The 22,177-nt window shown below is 44.4% G+C and overlaps 1 protein-coding gene across 2 annotated transcripts in view; it reads left to right on the forward strand.

Moving 5' to 3' along the window:
* DCTN6 (dynactin subunit 6) overlaps window positions 1-22,177 on the forward strand; it is a 149,672-nt gene that overhangs the window by 45,152 nt on the left and 82,343 nt on the right. For both annotated transcript variants that reach the window (XM_078676495.1, XM_078676494.1), the window contains exon 3: window positions 5,063-5,168. In XM_078676495.1, the coding sequence (XP_078532621.1) occupies window positions 5,063-5,168 (106 nt within the window). The remainder of the gene's footprint in view (window positions 1-5,062; window positions 5,169-22,177) is intronic.

Raw genomic sequence — 22,177 nt, forward strand, 5'->3', positions numbered from 1 at the left:
CCAGCACTGACAGCAGCACTGCTTGTTTCTCTCACACACCAGGATACAGCACAAACCGTAGCAGACAAGCTTCCATTAGTCTCAGTACAGGAAGAGCCTCCTTCATGTTAATAATTATAATCATTATTAATGCAATTATTTTTAAATGAACATTCGTATAGCGTTAACAAACACTACCAAAACAAAATCTCTTGGTGCTATTAAGTCAACAAGGACTACAAGTAGAAAGGGCGTGTTTTATGCACTGCTTGCAGGTTGTCAAAACACATAAATTAAAGGCATTGTCATTTAGAATGCCAGTAGCTCTCAAAATCTCGCAAATACGAGACCTATTGCATTGCAAATGCTTGTTTCATCTGGTCAGTGTTTTAAATAAATACAGAAACGTTTGAACACCGGCTTTATTTTGCTTCCCAGGAGCAGCAGTCCGTTCTTTTTGTCCATTTGTTTCCCTTTCATTGATTTAGATTGCATTTTGTAGCGTCGTGAAAGTGTTTTGTGTGTGCTTTGTGCTCTTTCCTCGTAATTGTTTTCTGTTCTGTGTCTTGGATAAAAGGTAGTTGGCCTACAACCGGTATGTGACAATAGTGGTAAAATCCCCTGGCATAATAGTTTCTCAGTAATACATCTTTTCAATGTCTCAATGTGGCTTCTTTCATCTGATGTGAGCCCGCAAAAGCTGACCTCAGTAGCTCCACAGTTTTTTTTATTTCCATTACATCGCTCCGTTTCTTGCCATATAGATTATTCTGATATTCGATTTTATTCATTTGATTGATTTGGGAAACAAGTTGGAAATGTACCAACGGAGAACGATTCTCATATTTTCAGCCTGTTTCCGATTTTTTTTTTTTAGGCTATTCAAGGAGTATTTTCTAAAATATATCTTGGTTTCATATTCCCAGGTGTGACAACACGTGTACAACGGGCACACGCAGAATTTCTCCCTAGTGGAAGAATTCTCTGCCAGAGTGTAAATCGTGTAACTTCTCCTGTGCTTTTTTCCTCCATGGGGAAAACATTAGAAATTCTCTTTCCTTAATCTCGATCGAGCAGGTTGCATGGCAAGGGGGCGAATGTAGCCGCAAAGTATTTAACGCTAATGTCTTTGTCGTGCCAGAACCTGTAAAATTGACTCGATTATCATAGAGAGACGCGAGTCAGGAAATAAATGAGATGTTTGACTAGCTAATGAGGCACATAGGTTACCACTCAGATCTATAGGTGTATGCGCCTATATAGCTATATATACTCGGTGTAAGTCTCAGCCTCCCCTCTCTGTATGTCTGAATAATTCATACATATATTGAGATTTGAATACTTGCTGCAGAAGTTACATCCATGCCATGTCATTTCCAGTTGCACACAACGCGACAGACACAACATATCTGCAGATGGGCTGGCTGTCTTTGCGCCAACGGCATACTAAAGTTTCAAACTATTTGAAAGTTTATTCTCCCAGTACGTCCTGTCTGGTAGCTTAGATCTGCTACACAATTACAACGGCTTTGTTTGTTTTATTTATACAAAAGCAAACCGTTCTTGACTGGATAAAATGCGTACCACAACCGCCCGCGATAATAACGCTTGTCATTTACAGCGCTGTTGTGTTATAGAACTCGTCTGCAAGTAATTGCTGCCTGCTGAGCTCGTTCAGTAGGGTACCATAGGTCTCACATTTGCGAGAGATTAAGCTATTGCCAATGTAAGTGACAATGCCATTTATTTATCTGTATTCAAAACCAACACATAAATCAAAATTTTGTCTTTTACAATGCCAATAGCTCTAACTTTTCAAGAGGCGAAACCGTTGCATTGTAAATGCTTGTTTGATTCCCTTACACATTTTGCCAAGAAAGTAACCATTTTGGAGTCGATCTCGGGAGTGAGGGCTACCTTGCCCTTCAAAGCAGGTCTTCAGCATTAAACGCAGAGGCAATTCCTGACCTCCTTATCTAGTGGTTTCTTTAGCCTCCCAGCAATGTACGAGGCCACCTTAGGAGCTGGGGACCACTCCGCCGAACGCGATGCAAGAGATCATCTGGATCTAACATGTCTGCGCTCAGGGAAGGGGCATCCGTCCCTGCTTTGTCATCCCCTGAGGATAAAGGATCATTAGACGTCCGCCAGATTCCCTGTCCCCATTGGATGTATTGGAAGAATCACCTCTGTCCCCGGGTTGGGAGAGGGGTAAGAAAAAGAAGGTACATCTGATGAGCCAGGTTGAAGACCAGAGGTGGAAGGTTGGGATTCTATAAATGATTTCTTCAGGTGTGCAAAGGCGTCCATATCAATCCCTTTGTCGTCCGTGCATTAGCTGCCCTGGGGTTTTTGGGAGCCTGGGTCCTAGCAAGATCTTCCCTAGGTTTGAGGGGTCGTTGGCATTGTGCCTGGAGTTGTTGTAATCTCTTCTACAAACGTGCACCACCACCTGGAACCCAAAATATAGACACATCCATTATTTGGCCAAAGTGATCGTCTATGGAGAGGTAGTTGATAGCCTCCTCCTCAGTGTAATATCAGAATTCTTCCATGACCGGTAACAGAAGAGCAAACAGGTTGTGAGGCCCAGACACTGAGTTAAAAGTTCTGGGGTGACCCAGAAATTCAGGTAATCCTAAGGATTAAACAAAAGGTGCCTGTATATACTGTGGGACCAGCACTCCCTCTTTAATTTACAGGGAACTGACTGGCTGAGAGCTACCGCGAAGGAGCAAGGATCGTTCCAGTGGTCACGTAAAGGAAATTAATGCTGGACAGCGATACTCAATTGACAACAAGCCTAGTAGGCACCACAAGTTGTTAACTCCTTAACCGTGACAGACACGGGGGTAAAACAGAAAAACCGGCTGTTGTAATGTTAAGATGTACCGTAAATGCTATTGCAGATGTATCAGCTGTGAATAAAGTTCTTTAAAAAAAAAAAAAAAACTCCTTAACCGCGGCGCAAATTCCGTCGTGGAGCTGGAGTTCTAATGAGTGGGCGGGGCTATGTCGGCCAACGGACATGCGCAGCACTAGGGAGGTAGTGTTCGCGACGGCCGTTGACCGGCGCGAGTACGGAAGGGGCTAAAAGTTAAAGCAAGTATAAAAAGACCGTAGTAAACATATAAAAATAGCGAATACCATGCAAAACAGCAGAGTGAGAAAGAAACACTTATCCAAGGCTGCTGGAGCAAAGAAGAAACAGGAGGATTCAGTGTCTCAGAGTACTGTTTAATTACATATCCTGTTCTGATTGGATGGTCGGTCTTGTTTTCCCAACGACTGATGGGAAATGTAGTTTCAATGTTAATTCGTACTTTTAATGTCTGATGGTTAAAAGTGGAAAAAGTTAAAGCCCTGTCCTTGGCTCTGGTCCGGACATAGAATTTCTTTGACATTGCATTAGTGGTTAACAAGCTCTGTTACACACTGCTGCACTGTTATAGCAGTGAGTCAGTGGATTTAGAGTCCAGTTGTTTACACTAATAGCTTTTTATGAGAGCAATGCATAACATATAGAATTATAGATAAATAACATTAAAATGAAATTATAGGGATATTTTTCACAGAGGGGTTCTGATTGACGTGAAATAGACAACGAGAACAAAGCAGAGTTGTCTGTGATGTCACTCAGAATCCTGAGGTGAAAAACATCCCCATAATTCACCTTTTTACCCATTTGTAATGGTATGTATATCCCCCGACTCCCACCACCAAAATAATCTGCCTTTGCTTTCAACTGCTACGCATGGGCAGAGGAGTAACATGCATAACATGTCTTTTCCTTACTGTCTCAAATAAAAAAATTAAAAACATGACCCCCCGTTACCCACCCCCTCCCCTCTCTGCTTTCCCTCTCCTTCAGAAGCTTTGCTCCCTGCATTTCAGCGCTGCTCTGACAGGCGCTCTCAGAGCCCAGACAGAGCAGGCTGGAATTCTTTTATGACATAGCAACAGTGAGTTATGAGATCTTTAACCTACCGTTGCTACGTCATAGCAGTGAATTATCAGATGTAGAATCTGACATTCACGCTAATGGCTCTCAGTGAGAGCCATATATAATAATAGATGGTAACAGTGAATAACAGGGATGTTTTCCACCAAGGGGTTGAGTGACTAGAAAAAAGCAACGTGAACCCATTGGTAAAAAACACATCTATAATTTCATGTTTTGTAGCGCTCCCAAAATCCCCCCCCCCCCCTTTCAACTGCTAAACAGGGGCAGTGGAGTAATGAGGGAGCCATATTCAACATGTACTTTCCTACCGGTCCCAAATGTTAAAATACTTAGCCTCCTCCACCCACCCTCACCACTCTGTACCTTCTTTCCCACCCTTGCAGAAGTCAGCTTTCCAGTGCTTTCTGACCAGCTCTCACAGAGCTCTGGCAGAATATCCTGGTATTCCTTTTTGATACAGCAACAGTGGGTAAGAAGTTTTGTTACCCACTGTTGCTGTGTCATGGCAGTGAATAATGAAATGTACAGTCTGGTGTTCTTGCTAGTAGCCCTTAGTGAGAGGCAAATTAAGTTATGCCTTCCTTCCCAAGGACCTGGCTAAATTCTGACCCTCCAGTCCTTCATATATTATTTGTTTCTTCAATGAAAACATCCAAAGCTACCACAGAAGTAGTAGATCTCTGTTACAAGGGCAGTGTTGTCGATCAGGCAAGGAGCAGTGTTTGTGGACTTTTTCCTTATTTAATGGGCAGGCTTCTGAGACATTTTTGGAGAATCTGGTTTTGAAACGGGGCTTGTTATTCCCTATATTCCCTTTTGTCCCAACTGCATCTACAGAGATGCGATTTTAAAGCAACATTTTTAATTGTGCTCATGTTTACATAGTGTGGGTCTGTTTCCGCTCTTTTGCCTCCTTATTACCTTCACCTCAAATTGTTTTTGATTTTATCTGTAGACTTATGTTCCACCTAAACAATCTAAATTTACCATGTTATGAAAGGTTTTTCAGAGAACATGAATAGAATTTGGACTTTAATCAATATAGGTTTTGAGAGTAAGTACTTCTATTTCTTTTATGGAAGTCCTTGTTGAATTGTGCCATTTCTCTTTTTTCCTCAGGTCCTCGGACAGTGGTTCATCCCAAAGCCCGAATCATTGCAGAAGCGGGGCCAATTGTGATTGGTGAAGGCAATTTAATCGAAGAGCAAGCCCTTATAATAAACAGGTGAATTGTACTCGCCTTACCTTTGTCTCATGCCGTTCTGTAGGTTAAATATGTTGTCAAAAATGTTCTACGGTCATGCACTGCTAAATATGCCCCTCTTTTTGAGACACTTTAGAGCTTGAGATACTTGACCGAATCAAGTCTGTAAGAATTGAAAATGCCTATAGGAGGCAATCTTAATTTCCTTTCTTTTACCATCATTGGGGAATGTTCCTTCTAGAAGTCTATATTTTATTCTGCTGGTCTTGTTTCTTTTGACTTCTCTTCTACATTTTGTCCGAGCCCTGTGTGCAAAAAGTTTAAAAGCAGCTGAAGTTCACTACTTAATGGAGGTTGATGATGAACATGAAAAAAGTGTTTATCATCACTCTAAAATGTCATGATCACTTTATTTCTGAAGTCCACGGCATCCTTTTTGTGGGCACAAATTAAAAGCTTTGCTATTAAAAGTCAGTACATCCAGATCCTTTGTTGGGAAATTTCTACAGATTGCTTTTTGATAAACTCCTTACAAAAAAATGTTCTTTATGTACTAGGTTATACAAGATCGATATGCCTAATGATCTGATCATGGTGATTTGGTACAAAAACTGTTCCCTTCGAGCTGTATTGTAGTGAGCTAATACAAGGAATACTCTTACAGCTGTGGTACTCATAGATGTACTTTGTACTCTGCATTTTTTATTCTAGCATTTACGTCATGTAAGGTTTAAAGAATGTTACTAGACCATTTCCAAGATGTTGTCACCTCAATTGGAAAAGCGTTCCTTTGGTTTGCATTGGAAGGCATACATGTAAACCTATTCTTTCTCTCTTCTGTGAAAGGCAAAGTCCATATAGGTCTGTAAGTGCTCACCCATTGGCAGTTACAGGTTACTGTACTTTTAAGCTAGTACCTTGATCAGTGAATACACTTATTGTTACCATTCTTCCCTTGTTGTCTCTCCATTATATTTTGTTACAGCATCTGTCCCTACGTAAGTACTAATGCACAAGAAAGTATCTTTACTCATACAGTGCTTCTTCATTTCCATCGCCTGGTATAGTCTCACAATCTTCATCTCAATCTTAATCAGAATAATGAGAACTCTTTAGTTAGTTTTCTATTGAAATGGAAGAAAGAGGGTTGTAGGGCAGGCTGTTCTTAAAATTTTGTGAATTCGTTCACCTGATGCAGAGTACTTTCTTCTTGCTGACAAGTATTGTAAAAGATTTATTCCATACACTAAGGGATATCCATTCTTGGCCCCATTTTGGAAAGTGAATTCTGTGTCTAATACCTTTTTGCTCAAGACGTCAATGAGGCTGCTGTGGGGTACTATATTTATGTCCACAACTTTTAAACCTAAATTACAGAGCATAAAATACAAATTTGTGTCTTTCACACATGGGCTATGGGGTACATCAAACCATAACCTTGCTCAGCTTGATCTTGGTAGCTGAATGCTAGGAGGTATTTTAAGCACATTATGTGTCTAGAAAGGGTGTACTAACCCTTTTGGTGGTGTCTTGGTAGGGGTGGGATTTGTGTCTTACTTGGAGTCAAGATGACTACTCTGTATGCACGGTAATTGCAAACACAACAGTGATGGACAGAATGTGGATCAATGTCACACATTCACCCCAGTCCAAAGATCTGGGCCCAAATCCATCGTTTTTCCACTCCACACCACCCTGGGTTAGACAATGGCGATATGCAAATCAGCGCTGACCCTGTGCCCCATGGGAACAGTCCAGTCCGAACTACAAAAGCCATGTCCTTCCCAGAACGGAATCAAGCATCCGAGGACCGGCCCGGTTTCGAGGTAACACCTCTCATCAGCCCGGCTAGCTTGACTCCAGTGGTGTGGAGTGCCTGGGACTCACGTCTGAGCATCCCCAGTACACTTAGAGCGGTAATTGCAAACACAACAGTGATGGACAGAATGTGGATCAATGTCACACATTCACCCCAGTCCAAAGATCTGGGCCCAAATCCATCGTTTTTCCACTCCACACCACCCTGGGTTAGACAATGGCGATATGCAAATCAGCGCTGACCCTGTGCCCCATGGGAACAGTCCAGTCCGAACTACAAAAGCCATGTCCTTCCCAGAACGGAATCAAGCATCCGAGGACCGGCCCGGTTTCGAGGTAACACCTCTCATCAGCCCGGCTAGCTTGACTCCAGTGGTGTGGAGTGCCTGGGACTCACAGGGTCAGCGCTGATTTGCATATCGCCATTGTCTAACCCAGGGTGGTGTGGAGTGGAAAAACGATGGATTTGGGCCCAGATCTTTGTACTGGGGATGCTCAGACGTGAGTCCCAGGCACTCCACACCACTGGAGTCAAGCTAGCCGGGCTGATGAGAGGTGTTACCTCGAAACCGGGCCGGTCCTCGGATGCTTGATTCCGTTCTGGGAAGAACATGGCTTTTGTAGTTCGGACTGGACTGTTCCCATGGGGCACAGGGTCAGCGCTGATTTGCATATCGCCATTGTCTAACCCAGGGTGGTGTGGAGTGGAAAAACGATGGATTTGGGCCCAGATCTTTGGACTGGGGTGAATGTGTGACATTGATCCACATTCTGTCTATCACTGTTGTGTTTGCAATTACTACTCTGTATGCACAACAGTTTCTTAGAACACTGTGACCAGATTTTTTCCTAGGTACGGTTGCTCTGTGTGGCTCCCATTGATTAGTTTTAGTAGGTTGAATTGTAAGGTGCTATTGTGGTAACGTTAAAGATTTTGTAATTTACCAGATAAAAGAATTAGGTCTCTGTCACATCTGAAATCCTCAAAAGCCCTCTGGGTGTTTGGGATCTCAAAATCCTGCGCCGATGGGGGTTGTACAGGTACTGGCCAGACCAGATTTCATACCAAAGGATTTCAAGATTTAGTTATAACATGCATGTCTATAGTTTATAGCTCCATCATTGCTCTTTTTGACAGAGATTCCTTTCTACCTTTGGTGTTTGATGGATCTTGTCAATGATTGCCTAGTGTACATCGTTTTACGATTTCTTTTGTTACATAATTCAGTGCCTTCATTGTACTGCGTTTGCATTGACTATTACTGCAGTGTTTCCACTCCTGATGTTTCTTTTCCAGGTTGTCATCTCTATATATTTTAGATTACATGGGCAGATGTAGGATACATTTGCTATTGCAGTTTGTGTGTATACATTGTTCCCAATGACCTTTCAAATTCTCTTTCACCACGTTGCTACAGAAACAATATGGTTACAGGATGCCTTTATGACTTTATGAATTAGAGTCTCTGAACCATCATGCCAGTGTGGCAAGTCGATTGGAAAATTGTTGCATGGCTTGTTCGAGTGCAATTCTTGTCTGGTGTTAAAAAGCTACACGAAGAGAAGTCTGTACCTGCTCCTATATTTCATGATTCTGAATAGACACAAGAAGACATATCTCTTCACTGGTTAAAAATCTCAGTTTGTAGATAGTGTTGTAAACTAGGCAAAGGTTGTCTTGACAGATCTCTTAAGATTGCACTTATACCTACCAAGTGTCCATGAAAGAGAAGAAGTGTATTTCTAGTTGTAGAAGGGCTGCTACAATTAAGAGAATCCTCATATACCCTCAAGTTGAGTTTAAAGTGATAATGATGGCAGATCTGAAGTATATCTGGTGCATTTCATTGACTGGATTGTGGGAGTAGATATGTTGGCAATTTACAGATCTAGTCTTCCGCCTGACTGGCCTTGTTTTTTTAACTAATGTTGGCATTTAGAAGGATTTGTTGCACATATTTATGATCTCCGTAGTAAACCTCTCCTTAGGTGTTTCAAATCAAATTCCAGTCCTTTCTCTCTTTTACTGAAACCAGTGTATTTTCCCAAAAGTATTTTTTTTAATTTTCTTTAGAAGATTTATGTACATACTGCATATTAAAGTTTTTTTTTGGGGGGGGGTGTCTTACCTTCAGAGTTCATTGGTTTAGGGATCCTAGATAGAACGTTGTGTAGCTCCCCACTGAACCTCTTATATTAGGAAGATCTTCATACACTGGGTTAGAGCTTTGGACAATGAAAACTACACACACAACATCCCTAGCTTGTTTAATCACAATGAAGTTTCAAGCTAAGGGGTCCAATACATTTCTTACTTACAAAAGGGTTTCCTTTCCTATTTGTTAGTTAGTTAGTTTGTAGATTTATATAGTGCAGCTTATCACCCATGAGGGTATCCAGGTGCTGTCCATGGGCGCCGGAAGATTAGGTGATTTGCCCAGAATCACAGGATATTGTGCTGACACAGAGACTTGAACCTGGATGACCAGCTCCCGAGTTGGCAGCTCTGGCCGCTGTGCTATACTTCTGACCACCATTTTCCAAGTTGAACTTCAGTATCGTGAAATGCATTTTGTCATGTTCTTCACACAAAGGAACTGCACCATAGGGGAGAATGTCAGAATTCCACGCTTTTAATGTTTTTTGTGTTTAAAACGCTTTATTTGAAAATAACAAGATATACAAAAGACCAGCATTGCAAAATTCATATGAGAATTAGAAACATAAAGAAGAATAAGGCTAGTGCTATATAAGAACAGTACACGCTATTTTAAATTTTATACGGAATAAAGCAGGAGAGGGGAAGAAGGGAAGGGGAGAGATGTAGGGGAAAAATACTTATACAATTGGAATTACAGAATAATGCATATTGAAAGGAATGTGAATAAATACATCAATTAATTAATTATTTACAATAAGCCAACAAGTATAAAAAGTAGAGAACAGAGAAAGCAAGTATTCAAGGGGGTTTAACATTTTCAGCATTTAAACGAGAAATACTTGTTGAAGCAGGTTGGTTTAAATAGTTCGTAAGGGGTAACCAAAAAAGATCTCTATTAATTCGTGGCTTACAGGAGGAGGCGAAAGCAATGCCAAGTCTATGGACATTGCAAAGACTATTCCACCAGTGTTGTATAGAAAGTTTTGTGAGGGATTTCCAATTGAGAGAAATGTGCTGGAAAGCCAAAGCAAGCATAAGGTCAAAGAGACCATGGTGATGAGGAGGTAGATCTGAAGCGTCGGAAAGACTACCAGAGAAGAGGGATAGAATAAGAGAGGGAAATATAGAATATGCGAGAAATATAAGACTAGACTTTCCCCCTGAAATTAGAAACCGAAGGGCAAAGAAATAGAAGATAGCATTAGAGGAATTACAAGTCCAACAGTTAGAATCAGTAGAATGGGAAAAACGAGCTATAGAAGCAGGGGTAAGATAAAGTCTATGGTAAAGAAAGAACATAGATTGTGTAAGAGAAGCAGAGCAAGAAATTTTTAAAGACTGAGACCAAAGTTTGTCACAGAAAATGACATTCCATTCGCAACCCAAGTCCGATTCCCACGAAATTTCCAATTTGGATTTTGCTCGTTCTGGATTGGGGGCTAAGAAGTATTTGTAAATGAGAGTAGCTTTGGGCGAGGAGAGAAGAATCGTAAGGAGGGAATTCTGGAAAGGAGGGGGAGACGAAGGGGGGGGAGAGTAGTAGATGTCAAGAATGAATGACATGAGAGTGACGAATTTCTGCAAAAAGGATCGGGCAGTGGAAATGTGTTTGATACTGCGGAAATGAACAGGGAGATAAGCCATCGGAGAGGTGTTTGACCCAGATTATGCCTTTCATCCTCCAAGTTTTTCAGTAAAAGGGTCTATTGTTAAGGAGAATAAGGGAGTTATGCCAAACTGGAGATTCTAAGAAAGATTCTCTGGAAATGGGGTAAGAGTGAGTAGGTGTGTTTAAACAGAGGACGAGAAATACACAGGGTATTAGGAGAGAACGCCAAAGCTTCCTTTAAAGAAAGGGTAATACTAAGGTTTGCTCAATGGAAAGCCAAAGGGGAGTGAAAGGGGAAGGAACAGAAAGGAGCCATTTCGCGACTTGGCGAAGAGAAAAGGATTTATGATAGAGACGAAAGTCAGGGAAGTTCACACCTCCATTAGATTTAGCCCTGCAAAGGGAAGAGAGGGAGATCCTAGCTTTCTTATTTTTCCAAAGAAATTTGGTGAGACAAGAGTCAATACTCTTAAAGTAATAGGCAGGGATATGGATAGGGAGCATAGAGAATGTAGACATCAAGATAGGGGCAATCATCATTTTGATTGAGTCTAAGCGACCCCACCAAGAAAGGAAGAGGGGATTCCAAGAGGAAAACAATTTATCAATTCGGGAGAGTACTGAAGACCTATTTAATTTAATAGAGGAATTGATGGAATTGGAATACCATATACCTTGATATTTAATTTTTTAACTATTCCAGGTGAAGCCAGTGGAAGAAAAGGAGTGGGGAAGGCAACATTTTGTAAGAGGAAGAATTTCTGTTTTGTTTGAGCTTATTTTATAGCCGGAAACCAGGGAAAAGGAAGCAAATTCCTATAATAGAGGAATAGGGGTTTTGTGAGAAGAGATAAAGATTAAGATATCATCCGCATAGGCGGAGAGTTTTAGTTGTTGATCACCATAAGAAACCCGGAAATTGAGTCATTATTGCGAATAGAATGAAGAAAAGGTTCAAGGGACAAAATAAAAAGGAGAGGAGAAAGAGGACAACCTTGGCGGACTCCACGTTGAAGAGGAAAATAAGATGAGAAGTGGCTATTAATTAATACCGAGGCTCTAGGGGCGGAATAGAGGAGAGAGATGAGTGAGATCAATTTGGGACCAAAACCATGCCATTTTAATGAAGCAAATAAGAAGGACCAGTCCACTCTGTCAAAAGCTTTTTCAGCGTGAACAGAAATGGTCGCCAAGGATGTGGAGAGGGAGGGAATTTTGTTGAGAACAGAATTGTTGGAAGTAAGTCGACCCTTGACAAAACCGCATTGCTCCTTGCCATTCAAGTGGGGCATAAGAGGATCTAGGGTTAGAGCAATTGTTTTGGCAAGTAATTTGTATTCGACATTGACCAGAGAAATCGGACGGTAATTCTTACAAAACATGGGGTCTCGGCCTTCTTTATGTATAAGACAAATAGTGGCTTCTTGGAAAGTGCCTTCAGTCTTACCAGCTAGAAAAAAGGAGTGAAAAAGTGTTAAGAGTTTGGGGAGAAGAAGGTTGGAAAAATGTTAATAAAATTCAACGGAGAAACCATCTGGGCCGGGAGTTTTCCCTTTAGTTATGGAATTTAAGGCCGCTAATAATTCATTAAGGGATGAGTTTGTTTCTAGATCAGAAAGATTAAGGTGAGAATTAGAAGGAGGAATTTTATGAGGTATGCTTGAATAAGACAAGAAGGAGGAGATTCTGGGGTATAAAGATTCATATAGAAAAGTTTAAATTCATTGAGAATATCTTGATTTTTATGCAAAAGGGAGCCATTCGAAGAGTAAATAGAATCAATTAGAGTGCGATCTTTACGTGCTTTGAGGTAATTTACCAATAGCTTACCTGCTTTATTACGGCCACCATAGTAGCAAGCACTACTACGAAGAAGAGGTGAAGATGCATTATCCTTAGGGGATTTGTTAAAAGCTAATTTAGCACGTATCAATTCTGGTGAAACCGAGTTCATCGAAGAGGTATAGAATTTATGTTCCAAGAACTTAATATGTGCCAAAGTATATCTTTGTTGTTGAAGAAAAAGTTTATTTTTTTATTTTTTTATAAAATCTATAATGAACCCTCTGGCAGTGGCTTTAACAGAATCCCAAATGATATGAGGGGAGGAGTTGGAGTCACTGTGAAGATCAAACAATTCATCCGCAAAAGTGCGAAAAGAATTAGAAAAAAGAGGGTCCAAAAGAAGAGTTATTAAAGCGCCAGCGGGAGGACTTGGAATGTGCGGGAAGCAAGTCAAGATCTGTCACAATTGGGGCAGGGGTGGAAATAACAATAGGTTCTATAGAGGAGGATAGCAGATTTTGTGATAAAGATTGAGAGAGAAAGATATAATCCAGGCGGGAAAGAGGTGTGAGGAGGAGAATAGAAAGAAAAATAAAGAGTGTCAGGGTGGGAAAGTCTCCAATAGTCTACAAAGTGTACTTGAGAGATAGTATTGAGAAAATGTTTGAGACGTGTGAGGGGTGAAGCGGACTTGAGATTAACGATCGAGAAATTGATCTACATCTTGATTGCAATCGCCTCCTAAAATGAAGAGATCATCCCTGAATTGAATACATTTCTGTGTAATCAAGGGCCAAAAAGAACTATCCGGATGTGTAGGCCCATACACGTAAAAAACAGTTAAAGAAACAATATTAATTAACTACTTAGCTAACAACCATCTTCCTTCTGAATCAGTTTCTTGGGATATGACTTTACGTTTTAATTTTGTTTTGGCATAAAATTATAACACCCATTTTTTTATTAGCAGAAGGAGAGAATAAAACTGTGCCCACCCAAACCTCTTTCTAATTTCAACGCCTCAATTTCTGTGAGGTGTGTCTCCTGAAGGAGGACCAAATCAGGGTTATAAGAGACCAGATGAGAAAGAATTCTATGTCTTTTAATTGGGCTAATAAAACCTTTCACATTCCAGGAGATAACTCTGAATGTAATGATGTTAAAGAGACATATCGAACAAAATACACAATTGTGAGAAAGTGAAAGAGGAAACAAGAGGAAAAGGGGGTTAGGAAACAACGGAAGCAAAGAAAGGAGTCAGATAGAAGAGAGAAAAGACAAGGAGAAACAGTACATATCTAATAGGACGACTGAAAAAAACATACCTGAGGGGAACAAAAACGAGATAACACTGAGGCAATGATTACGTACGAAAAGACGGGACGCTCGAACCCAGGAAGCCCAGACCACACCAGGTGAAATAGAAACAAGGAGACGGACTATACAAGTTATAGATAATACACGAAACCTGTAAAAAATAGGAAAAAGAAATTAAGCTAACATCGCAATAAGTAGGAAGAAATCACATAACGGACAAACCTAAGTAAAAATGTAAAAAGATAAATGAATAGGAACAACAATTGAAACATAGATCAAACAGAATAAAAAAATGTGTAAAAGAAAAAACTGATATAAACTAAACGGTTGAATCATATATTAACAGCTTTGAAAGACGGGAATAAATGCAGAGTTTGTCAACCAACAGAAGGACCAGCAGTATCCATACTGCTTGAGGTGTGAGAATAGATACATTTCTTGAGTTCCTCAGGATCTTCAAAGGACAAGGTCCGATTCTGGTAAATCACCTTAAAGATATAAGGATGAAAAAGGCCATAGCGAGCTCCAAGAGAGGTTAAGAAATTCTTTTCGCCTGGCAGCAGTGGCATTGGAGACATCTTGAGATAGAAAACCCCTCTGAATAAGCCAGGAAACTTGTCGTTTAACTCTAACTGCAGAAAGGACTGAAAGCAAATCCGTAAATTTCAAGAAAAGAATGATGACTCCTCTGGGTCTGATCGGAGTTGTAGAAATCAGAGGACGAGGACCGAGTCTGTGAGCTCTCTGTATATTGAGGGCAGTGGAAGAAGGCATATTTAAAAGTTTTGGTAGGAAAGAGGAGAAAAAGGAAACAGGATCATCACCTTCCAAAGCTTCAGGTAGACCATAAATTCGTAAGTTATTCCTCCTATTTCGGTTTCCAAATCTTCAGTATGCTGTTGAAGTTTGCGCACCTCTTTCTTCAGAGAGGAAAGCCTTGGAGAGTCACCGTGGACAGCTGAGAGATGTTGTTCCATTGAAGACCATTTTTCCTCCAGAAGTTGCATTTTACCATCCGTTTCCTCCACAAACGGACATAAAGCGCGAATTTCCTCCCACAGAGTTTCACGGAGATGGGGGTTGGCACCTAGTCAGGAAAGGGAGGATCTTGCTTCAGACGTTTGGAAGTTGAAGTAGGTGGAGAAGATTTATGAGTGTAGACTGCATCAAAGGAGTACGAGTAGAAGACACCCCAGCCATGCCTCGCGGGGGATGAAGCTGTTTCTGGCAAGGGAGATGTAGCAGTCGAAGGGTTACGTCCTTTAGGAACAAATACAAATTGCAGTTTACGAATTCTAGCCATAAAAATGAGCTAGATAAGTGAGGTAATGAAGAGGGTGATCGTGACAACAAGGTTCCTGAAAAAGGCAAAAAATGTGATGACAGTAAAGCTGGAAAAATATTAGACACCCTTTTAGTGAACAGTCAACGAAACCAAGTAGACACCAAGTAGTGTGATTAATAGAGTAGGTACATTCCATTCACAAAGATGAAGGCATTTGATGACTGGAAAAAGAAGGTGAGGATTCCTTTAGGTGAAACAGCCATAAGAAACGTAGAAATACTAAAGGAGACAGTCCGACTTATAGCAAATAAGGCTTGTGGCAATTGCAATAGAAAGAGGAATCCAAAATAGTCTGTCAGGTGGTGAAACCATTAGTTGAAAATACCATGTGAAGCGCAGCCAAAATCACACATGAAGGTAAAGTTATGGCAGAAACCCAAAAATGCAGGTGCAGTAGAGGAGGAGAGGTATAAAAGGTCCTTCATTCTAAGGAAGAATAGATAAAGGCATCAAAGACGCTGCTCCGCTCTCTATCCACAGCGGAGAAATACAGGAGAGCTAAAATGGCGGATGCTCTGAGGAGATCGTGTCCGCGTTTATAAATGAAGAAGTGCGATGCGCTTCACTAAACTAAGTGGCTCACCATGGTGCGGTGATATTCCGACAGCAGAGTATATGGTTTCCGCCGCGTTAACGATGCGGGAAACTTTTTTTTTTTTTTTTTTTGGTTAAAAACTTTTATTGAGCAACAAAATCAAAGTTATAGAGATGGGCCTACAACCGCACGGGCTGGCCGCTAAAAGCAAAGCACAACGTAATAAAAACAATGAGAGCCGTTCCGGCGGGCAGGTACAGACCAGGATACAAGATGTCGCCCACACTATAAAACAGGAGAAGACAATTTTCCATTTTATACACACAAAAACAAGGCGAATGCTTAATAAACGGAGTCAGCCCAGGAGGGGGAGGGAAACCCCACTAATCAGGAATCCAAAGTCACAATCAGCAGGAGAAGGCAAGGCAGGGGGGGACAGCGGGGAGGTCAATCAAATCAAGGGACAGTATACGAAAGTCCAGGAACGTCGGCCTAGGGAGACGGGACAACATCAGGGGTTTCAACCAAGGGAGGAGCGCAAATATCACCGCGATAGGCGTTCCACTGACTCCAGATCTTCGTCCATGCCCTAGGCCTGCCCCTGGCTGTGTAAGCAGTCTTCTCGCGGAACATAGACCAGTCCATGTTGTCTTCCCACACAGCGACACTGGGGGGCCTGTGTGAGCCCCAAAGCTGCGCTATGTCTCGCTTCGCAATCATATATCCCAGGGTCGCCCATCTGGTCTGGGCTACCGAGTAGTCGGTGGGTTCCCACACATTCAACAGGCATCTCCGGGCCTCTGGCAACAGAGCAATGCCAGTCACATCAGCCATCACCGCAAGCACCTCCGTCCAATAGGCAGCCACCCTCGGACACTCCCAAATGACATGAAGAAACGTAGCACTCATCCCACACCCACGCTTGCACAGGCCATCCGGGGAAAAGCCCATCGCAACCAAACGAGGACCGGTGACGTACACCCGGTGGAGGATCTTGAGCTGAACCAGACGGAGGCGGGCGGGAATGGCGACTTCCTTCGGAGAAGACAGCGCCATCCGCCAATCTTCGTCATCCAATTCCAGCCCGTCGCCGACCCAAGCCTCCCTGAGTCGAACGAGCAAGTCGGCGCGATTGTGAATCAGCTTCTTGTAAATCAAGGAGATAGTGCTATCGGGGAGATGGCCGTCCAGGATACGATCCTCGAGGGGGGAGGATTCGGGGAGAGCGGCACCAGAAGTCAGAACAGGAGCGAGGGCATGACGGACCTGCAAATATCTAAAAAATTCCTTATCACTCAGTTCATATTCATTCCGAAGGGTCTCGAAGGATTTCACTGCTCCATTCACACATACATCACCCACTCTACAAATACCAATCGTATCCCAGCGGTCAAACCCCTTCGTCGTCCAGAGACATCCCAGACGCTCAGATGCATAGAGCGGAGTAGCAAGCGTCACTCGGTCATCCCACCCCAGGCTTACATTAGCAGCGCGCCATACACTAACCGCGATCCTGGTAGGGCCCGTAAGATGGCGCCCAGCCGACCTAGAATAAAGCGCTCTATTAAAGTCCCCACCCGGCAGCTGGAGTCGATCTATTTCAAAGGCCGGGTCCCGACCCGGGGAATACATTGAATGGTTAATGGCAGACAGTTGGGTAGCCCAATAATATCTCCTGATATCAGGAAGTGCTATGCCCCCGTCATACCAAGGGATGGTGAGCTTCGCAAGGGCAATACGTGGACGCCCGTCCCAAATCAGCTGCCTTTGCAGACTTTCAACCTCTCGGAAATAGGTAGCAGGGATAGGATCATAAGAATTTTGGAGTGCATAGAGGAATCGCGGTAGGGACATCATTTTGAAAAGGGCGGCCCTGCCCAGCGGCGACAATGGTAATCTACGCCAACGGGCCACATCCAGCCTCAATCTAAGAAGGGGAGGAAGGAGATTACGTTCAAACCGGAGCGACGAATCCAGCGTAATAAAAATCCCCAGATATTTGAACCCGGACTGAACAATCTGGATAGGAACTCTGTTCGGCAATGGGGGCAAATCACCCGAAAGAACATAGACACAGGATTTAGCCCAGTTAATAATCAAACCAGAATTCTTGCCAAACGAGGTAAGAACATCAAATAAAACATTTAAAGATTTACGCGGGGAAGTAAGGTAAATAAGAATGTCGTCCGCGTAAAGCGAAACACGGTCCTCAAGATCCGGGGACCAACGTATACCCCTGATAGAAGGCTCCCATCGAAGCCACGCAGCCAGCGGTTCCAATGCGAGAGCAAACAGCAGTGGAGACAAGGGGCAGCCCTGTCTGGTACCCCTACCAAGGGAAAAGGGAACCGAAACTCGGCCGTTAACCACAACCTGCACCAGGGGGTCGGTGTACAGCAGCTTCACCCATCCAATAAACCCCGGGCCAAAACCAAACTTCTCAAGAGCCGCCCAAAGATAGGGCCACTCTATCGTATCAAAGGCCATCGAGGCGTCCAACGAAGCCAAAATGGCCGGTTCCGTCAGAAGCCCCGCCCTCGCGATGGCTCCGTGGAGGCGACGCAGATTCAGAGCCGTATTACGGTGCGGGATAAAACCGGATTGATCCGGATGAACTAAGTCGCTAATGACCGTTAGGAGGCGAGTAGCCAAGACCTTGGCAAGAACCTTAGGCTCAACATTTAACAGGGAGATGGGTCTATACGACGAACAAAGATCCCGGGGCTTACCGTCCTTAGGAATTACAACAATCGTAGCTAGGCGTTGGTCATAAGGAAGAGCACCCCGTTCACGGGACTCCGAAAACATTGTTCGAAGATAGGGCGCAATCTTATCAGGACACAGCTTGTATAATTCGATTGGCAAACCGTTCGGGCCCAAAGCCTTGCCCGAACGAAGAGATCGAATCGCAGTCGCTATTTCATCCGTAGAGAGCGGGGCCTCCATAGAGACCCGCTCCAAGTCAGAAAGGCAGGGCAAAGCTATGTCGCGCAACAAGAGGCGAGAGTCGTCCGTATCCCGTTTCGACACTGGGGAGTAAACCGCACGAAAATAATCAGCAAAGCAATCAACTATTTCAACTGGGTCAGTCACATTCACACCATTCAAAGTCTGAATCACAGGCACGACTCGGTTCGCCCTCTCCTTCTTATCCAACCAGGCAAGCAATTTACCCGCTTTGTCCCCAACATCATACAGACGACCCTGTTGCTCTCGAAACATCATTTTAGCCGCATCCGTGACCAGAGACCTATAGGCAAAATGTTTCAGACCCAGGGCATGGAGCTTGTCATGAGTAACACCCGATTCCAAGTCAGCTTCCAGCTCAAGTATTTCCATTTCAAGACCCACCACCTCCCGATTCCTCGCCTGTTTGGTATCAGCAATAAGAGACAGGGCCTGCCCACGAATCACTGTCTTAAAAGCCTCCCAAAGGGACACCGCAGAGGAGACAGACCCCACGTTATCTAGGAAGTAGTTGTCCAGGGACTTAATCAATAGACCACGGGTCACAGGGGAGGTCAGGTACCAAGGGTTGATGGGGGCCACCCGGCCCGCCGCCTCCACCCCCACATCAAAACAAAGCCAGAGCGGAGAATGGTCCGAGATGCCCCGGGGAAGGTGTCTAATCTCCCGGACAGCCGACGTCTGCGCAGCTGGCATGAGGAAATAGTCCAGTCTAGACAAACTCCCATGGGCTCCAGAATGAAAGGTGTATTGAAGCTGAGTGGGGTGCATAAGTCTCCAACAGTCCACCAAACCAAAAGTATCCAAAAGGCCACCCAGCCACGATTGAGCCGAAGGAGTATCCCTAGGGGGGTGACGATCATTCAGGCCGGAGAGAACAGCGTTAAAATCACCAGCCATAAAAAGAGCACCATCAGGGAGTCCCAACAGTACTCGGCCCAAATCGGAAAAAGTAGAGGACTGCAGGCCGGGGGGCACATAGACGGTAAACAAAGAAAGGGTACGGCCCTCATATCGCCCCACGAGGACGGCGTAACGCCCCCGATCATCGAGGATCACATCATCTATAGCAAGGGGAAGGGAAGTCCGGACAAGGATGCCCACCCCCCTGGAACCCGTAGTAAATCCTGAATGCGCAACAAGACGATAGCCCCACCTATTCATTGCATGACAATTATTACCCACTAGATGAGTCTCCTGCAGAAAGACAACATCGGGAGACAAACGTCGCAAGCATCGCAACACCACCCCCCGCTTTATACGATCCCCTAGGCCATTGACATTCCATGAAACAAACTTCAACCCGCTACCCCCCATCCCACAAAGTGATGCAGGAACCATCCCCGAATGAGCATGACACTGAAAATTCCATTAACAAAATAGAATCGCCTTGAAAAAACAAAACACGAACCTCAAACACCCCACCAATCCACCCCCCAACATCCAAGAAAACACCCCCCACCCTGCACCCCTGCAATAAGCAAAAAAGCCACCCCAACATGCAGTGTGCCTGTCGCCCAAAAACCCTCGTTCTACAAAAAGACCCCGGAGGAGGAAGAGGCCCTAGTCCCACCCGCCACCCCGACAGAGATAAAGAAGAAGAGAAAACATAGAAAATAAAAGCACTCAAGTACAGAACCCAGGAAGAAACACATTACACGGAGACAGGGGCGCAGACAGTAAGTTCAGCTCTCCACACCACCCTCGGCACACCCGGGTGCTCGGTGGGCTCAGTCAAATTAGACCGGTCCGGCAAAGAGTCCAACCAGTCATTCACCGAGTCAGGCCGATCAAAGAAAAGGGTCCATTCACGGTACTCAATTCGCAGCCTGGTAGGAAAAAGCATGGCATAGCGCAGTCCCAAGTCCCGAAGACGCTTCTTGACTCCACGGAAGCCCATTCGCTGTCTCTGCACAAGCTGGGAAAAATCAGGATAAAAGTTCACCGTGGCATTTTCTAAAGCCACCGGGCCCTTAACCCGCGAGGCCTGGAGGATAGCGTCTCGGTCCCTATAGTGAAAAAGTTTCGCAGCAATGGGCCTCGGCGGGGCGCCCGGTTTGCCCTGGCCGCCAGGAACGCGATGGGCACGTTCCACCGCGAAGAATTTGCTCAAACCAGATGGAGAAAGGTAGTTTTGTATCAAGTCCTCAACCAGGAGATCAACAGAATGTGGGTCAGGATTTTCCGGAACACCAACCACACGCACGTTGCAGCGCCGTGCTCTGTTCTCAAAATCCTCCAAGCGCTGAGTCATGAAATCATTTGCCTTTCTAAGGTTGCCAATCTCCGTCTGTATTTCAGAGACGTCGGCCGTGAGGCTAGATGACTTGAGGTCCAACGATTTCACTTTCTCATTAGTTTTAGATAGGTCGGCCCTGATCAAGTTCACGTCAATAGCCACAGTATCGATCTTGTGGGCCAGAGCCTCATACTGTTGACCGATGGTCTCTCTCATGCCAGAGATGGCGCCCATGATGTCTTGCAGGGACGGCTCCGCCGAAGCCTCCAAGGGGTGCCCCACAGCACTCGGGCCAGGCAAGGCAGCTCCCGGGGACCCCTTCGATTGAGTGTACCGGTCCATGATATTAGACTGGACCTGGCCCCGCGAAGGGGCGTCTTGGTCTTCCGCCTCTCTTGGTCCCCTCTGCCAGTCATAGTGGAGAATCCGTCCCCGAGGGACCCACGCGACCTGGTGAAAATGGCCGCAGGAAAATAAGGTGCCGGAGCCAAAAGTCAGCCTCGAGGGTACACCGAGGTGTGAAGCGGCCCGAAAGGACACAGAGCAGACAGAAGGTGCAACTGAGACCTCGCGCCGCTGATCTCAACACCGGCCAGACACCTCCGCTGGAAAACGTTGTCCGAGTCAAATCGAAACCGAAAGTTAAGAGGGGGACCCACAAGTCGAATCCCCCTGCCGCTGTTGTTCAACTCAGACACGGCAACAGAGCCTCACCAAGTCCCGGGCGCACCACCAGGGCGGGCCCCGAAAGTTCGAGTCGACGTAGCTTCGGTGCCCCTGGTCCAATTCGAAATCCAAAAACAACATCAAGATCAGCCCAGGTTCCTCTACAAGAATCCTTGTAATTATTCAGGATATGTTCAGGATATCATGCCGGGAGTGGCGGGGGTCCGGAGAGCGCTGTGCTCACGCGGCCATCACAGATGCCCGCCAAGCTCCTCCTCCCGATGCGGGAAACTTATCGGACAACAAGATGTCCTGGCGTGATGAAGCCTCCCGGTCAAGCGGCCATCTTGGACGGCTCCGAAACCACGCCCCGTAATTCCACACTTTTAAACTCTTAAATCCGAACTCTGCCTAATTGTCCCTCTTCTTGTGTCTGTGGTTTTGGCCACCTAATTTGACAGTAAATCCCACCAGCTCCTCGCTTAGTGAAAGAAAGTTAGCATGAAATAGAGTAGTGTGTCCCCTTAGAAATGTGTCCGTGTCAGAACTTAACTGAACACATCATTTGCTTGCAATATGTTTCCTGTG

The sequence above is a fragment of the Lissotriton helveticus genome, chromosome 2_1 (genome assembly GCF_964261635.1).
Source record: "Lissotriton helveticus chromosome 2_1, aLisHel1.1, whole genome shotgun sequence".
NCBI classification, from domain to species: domain Eukaryota; kingdom Metazoa; phylum Chordata; class Amphibia; order Caudata; family Salamandridae; genus Lissotriton; species Lissotriton helveticus.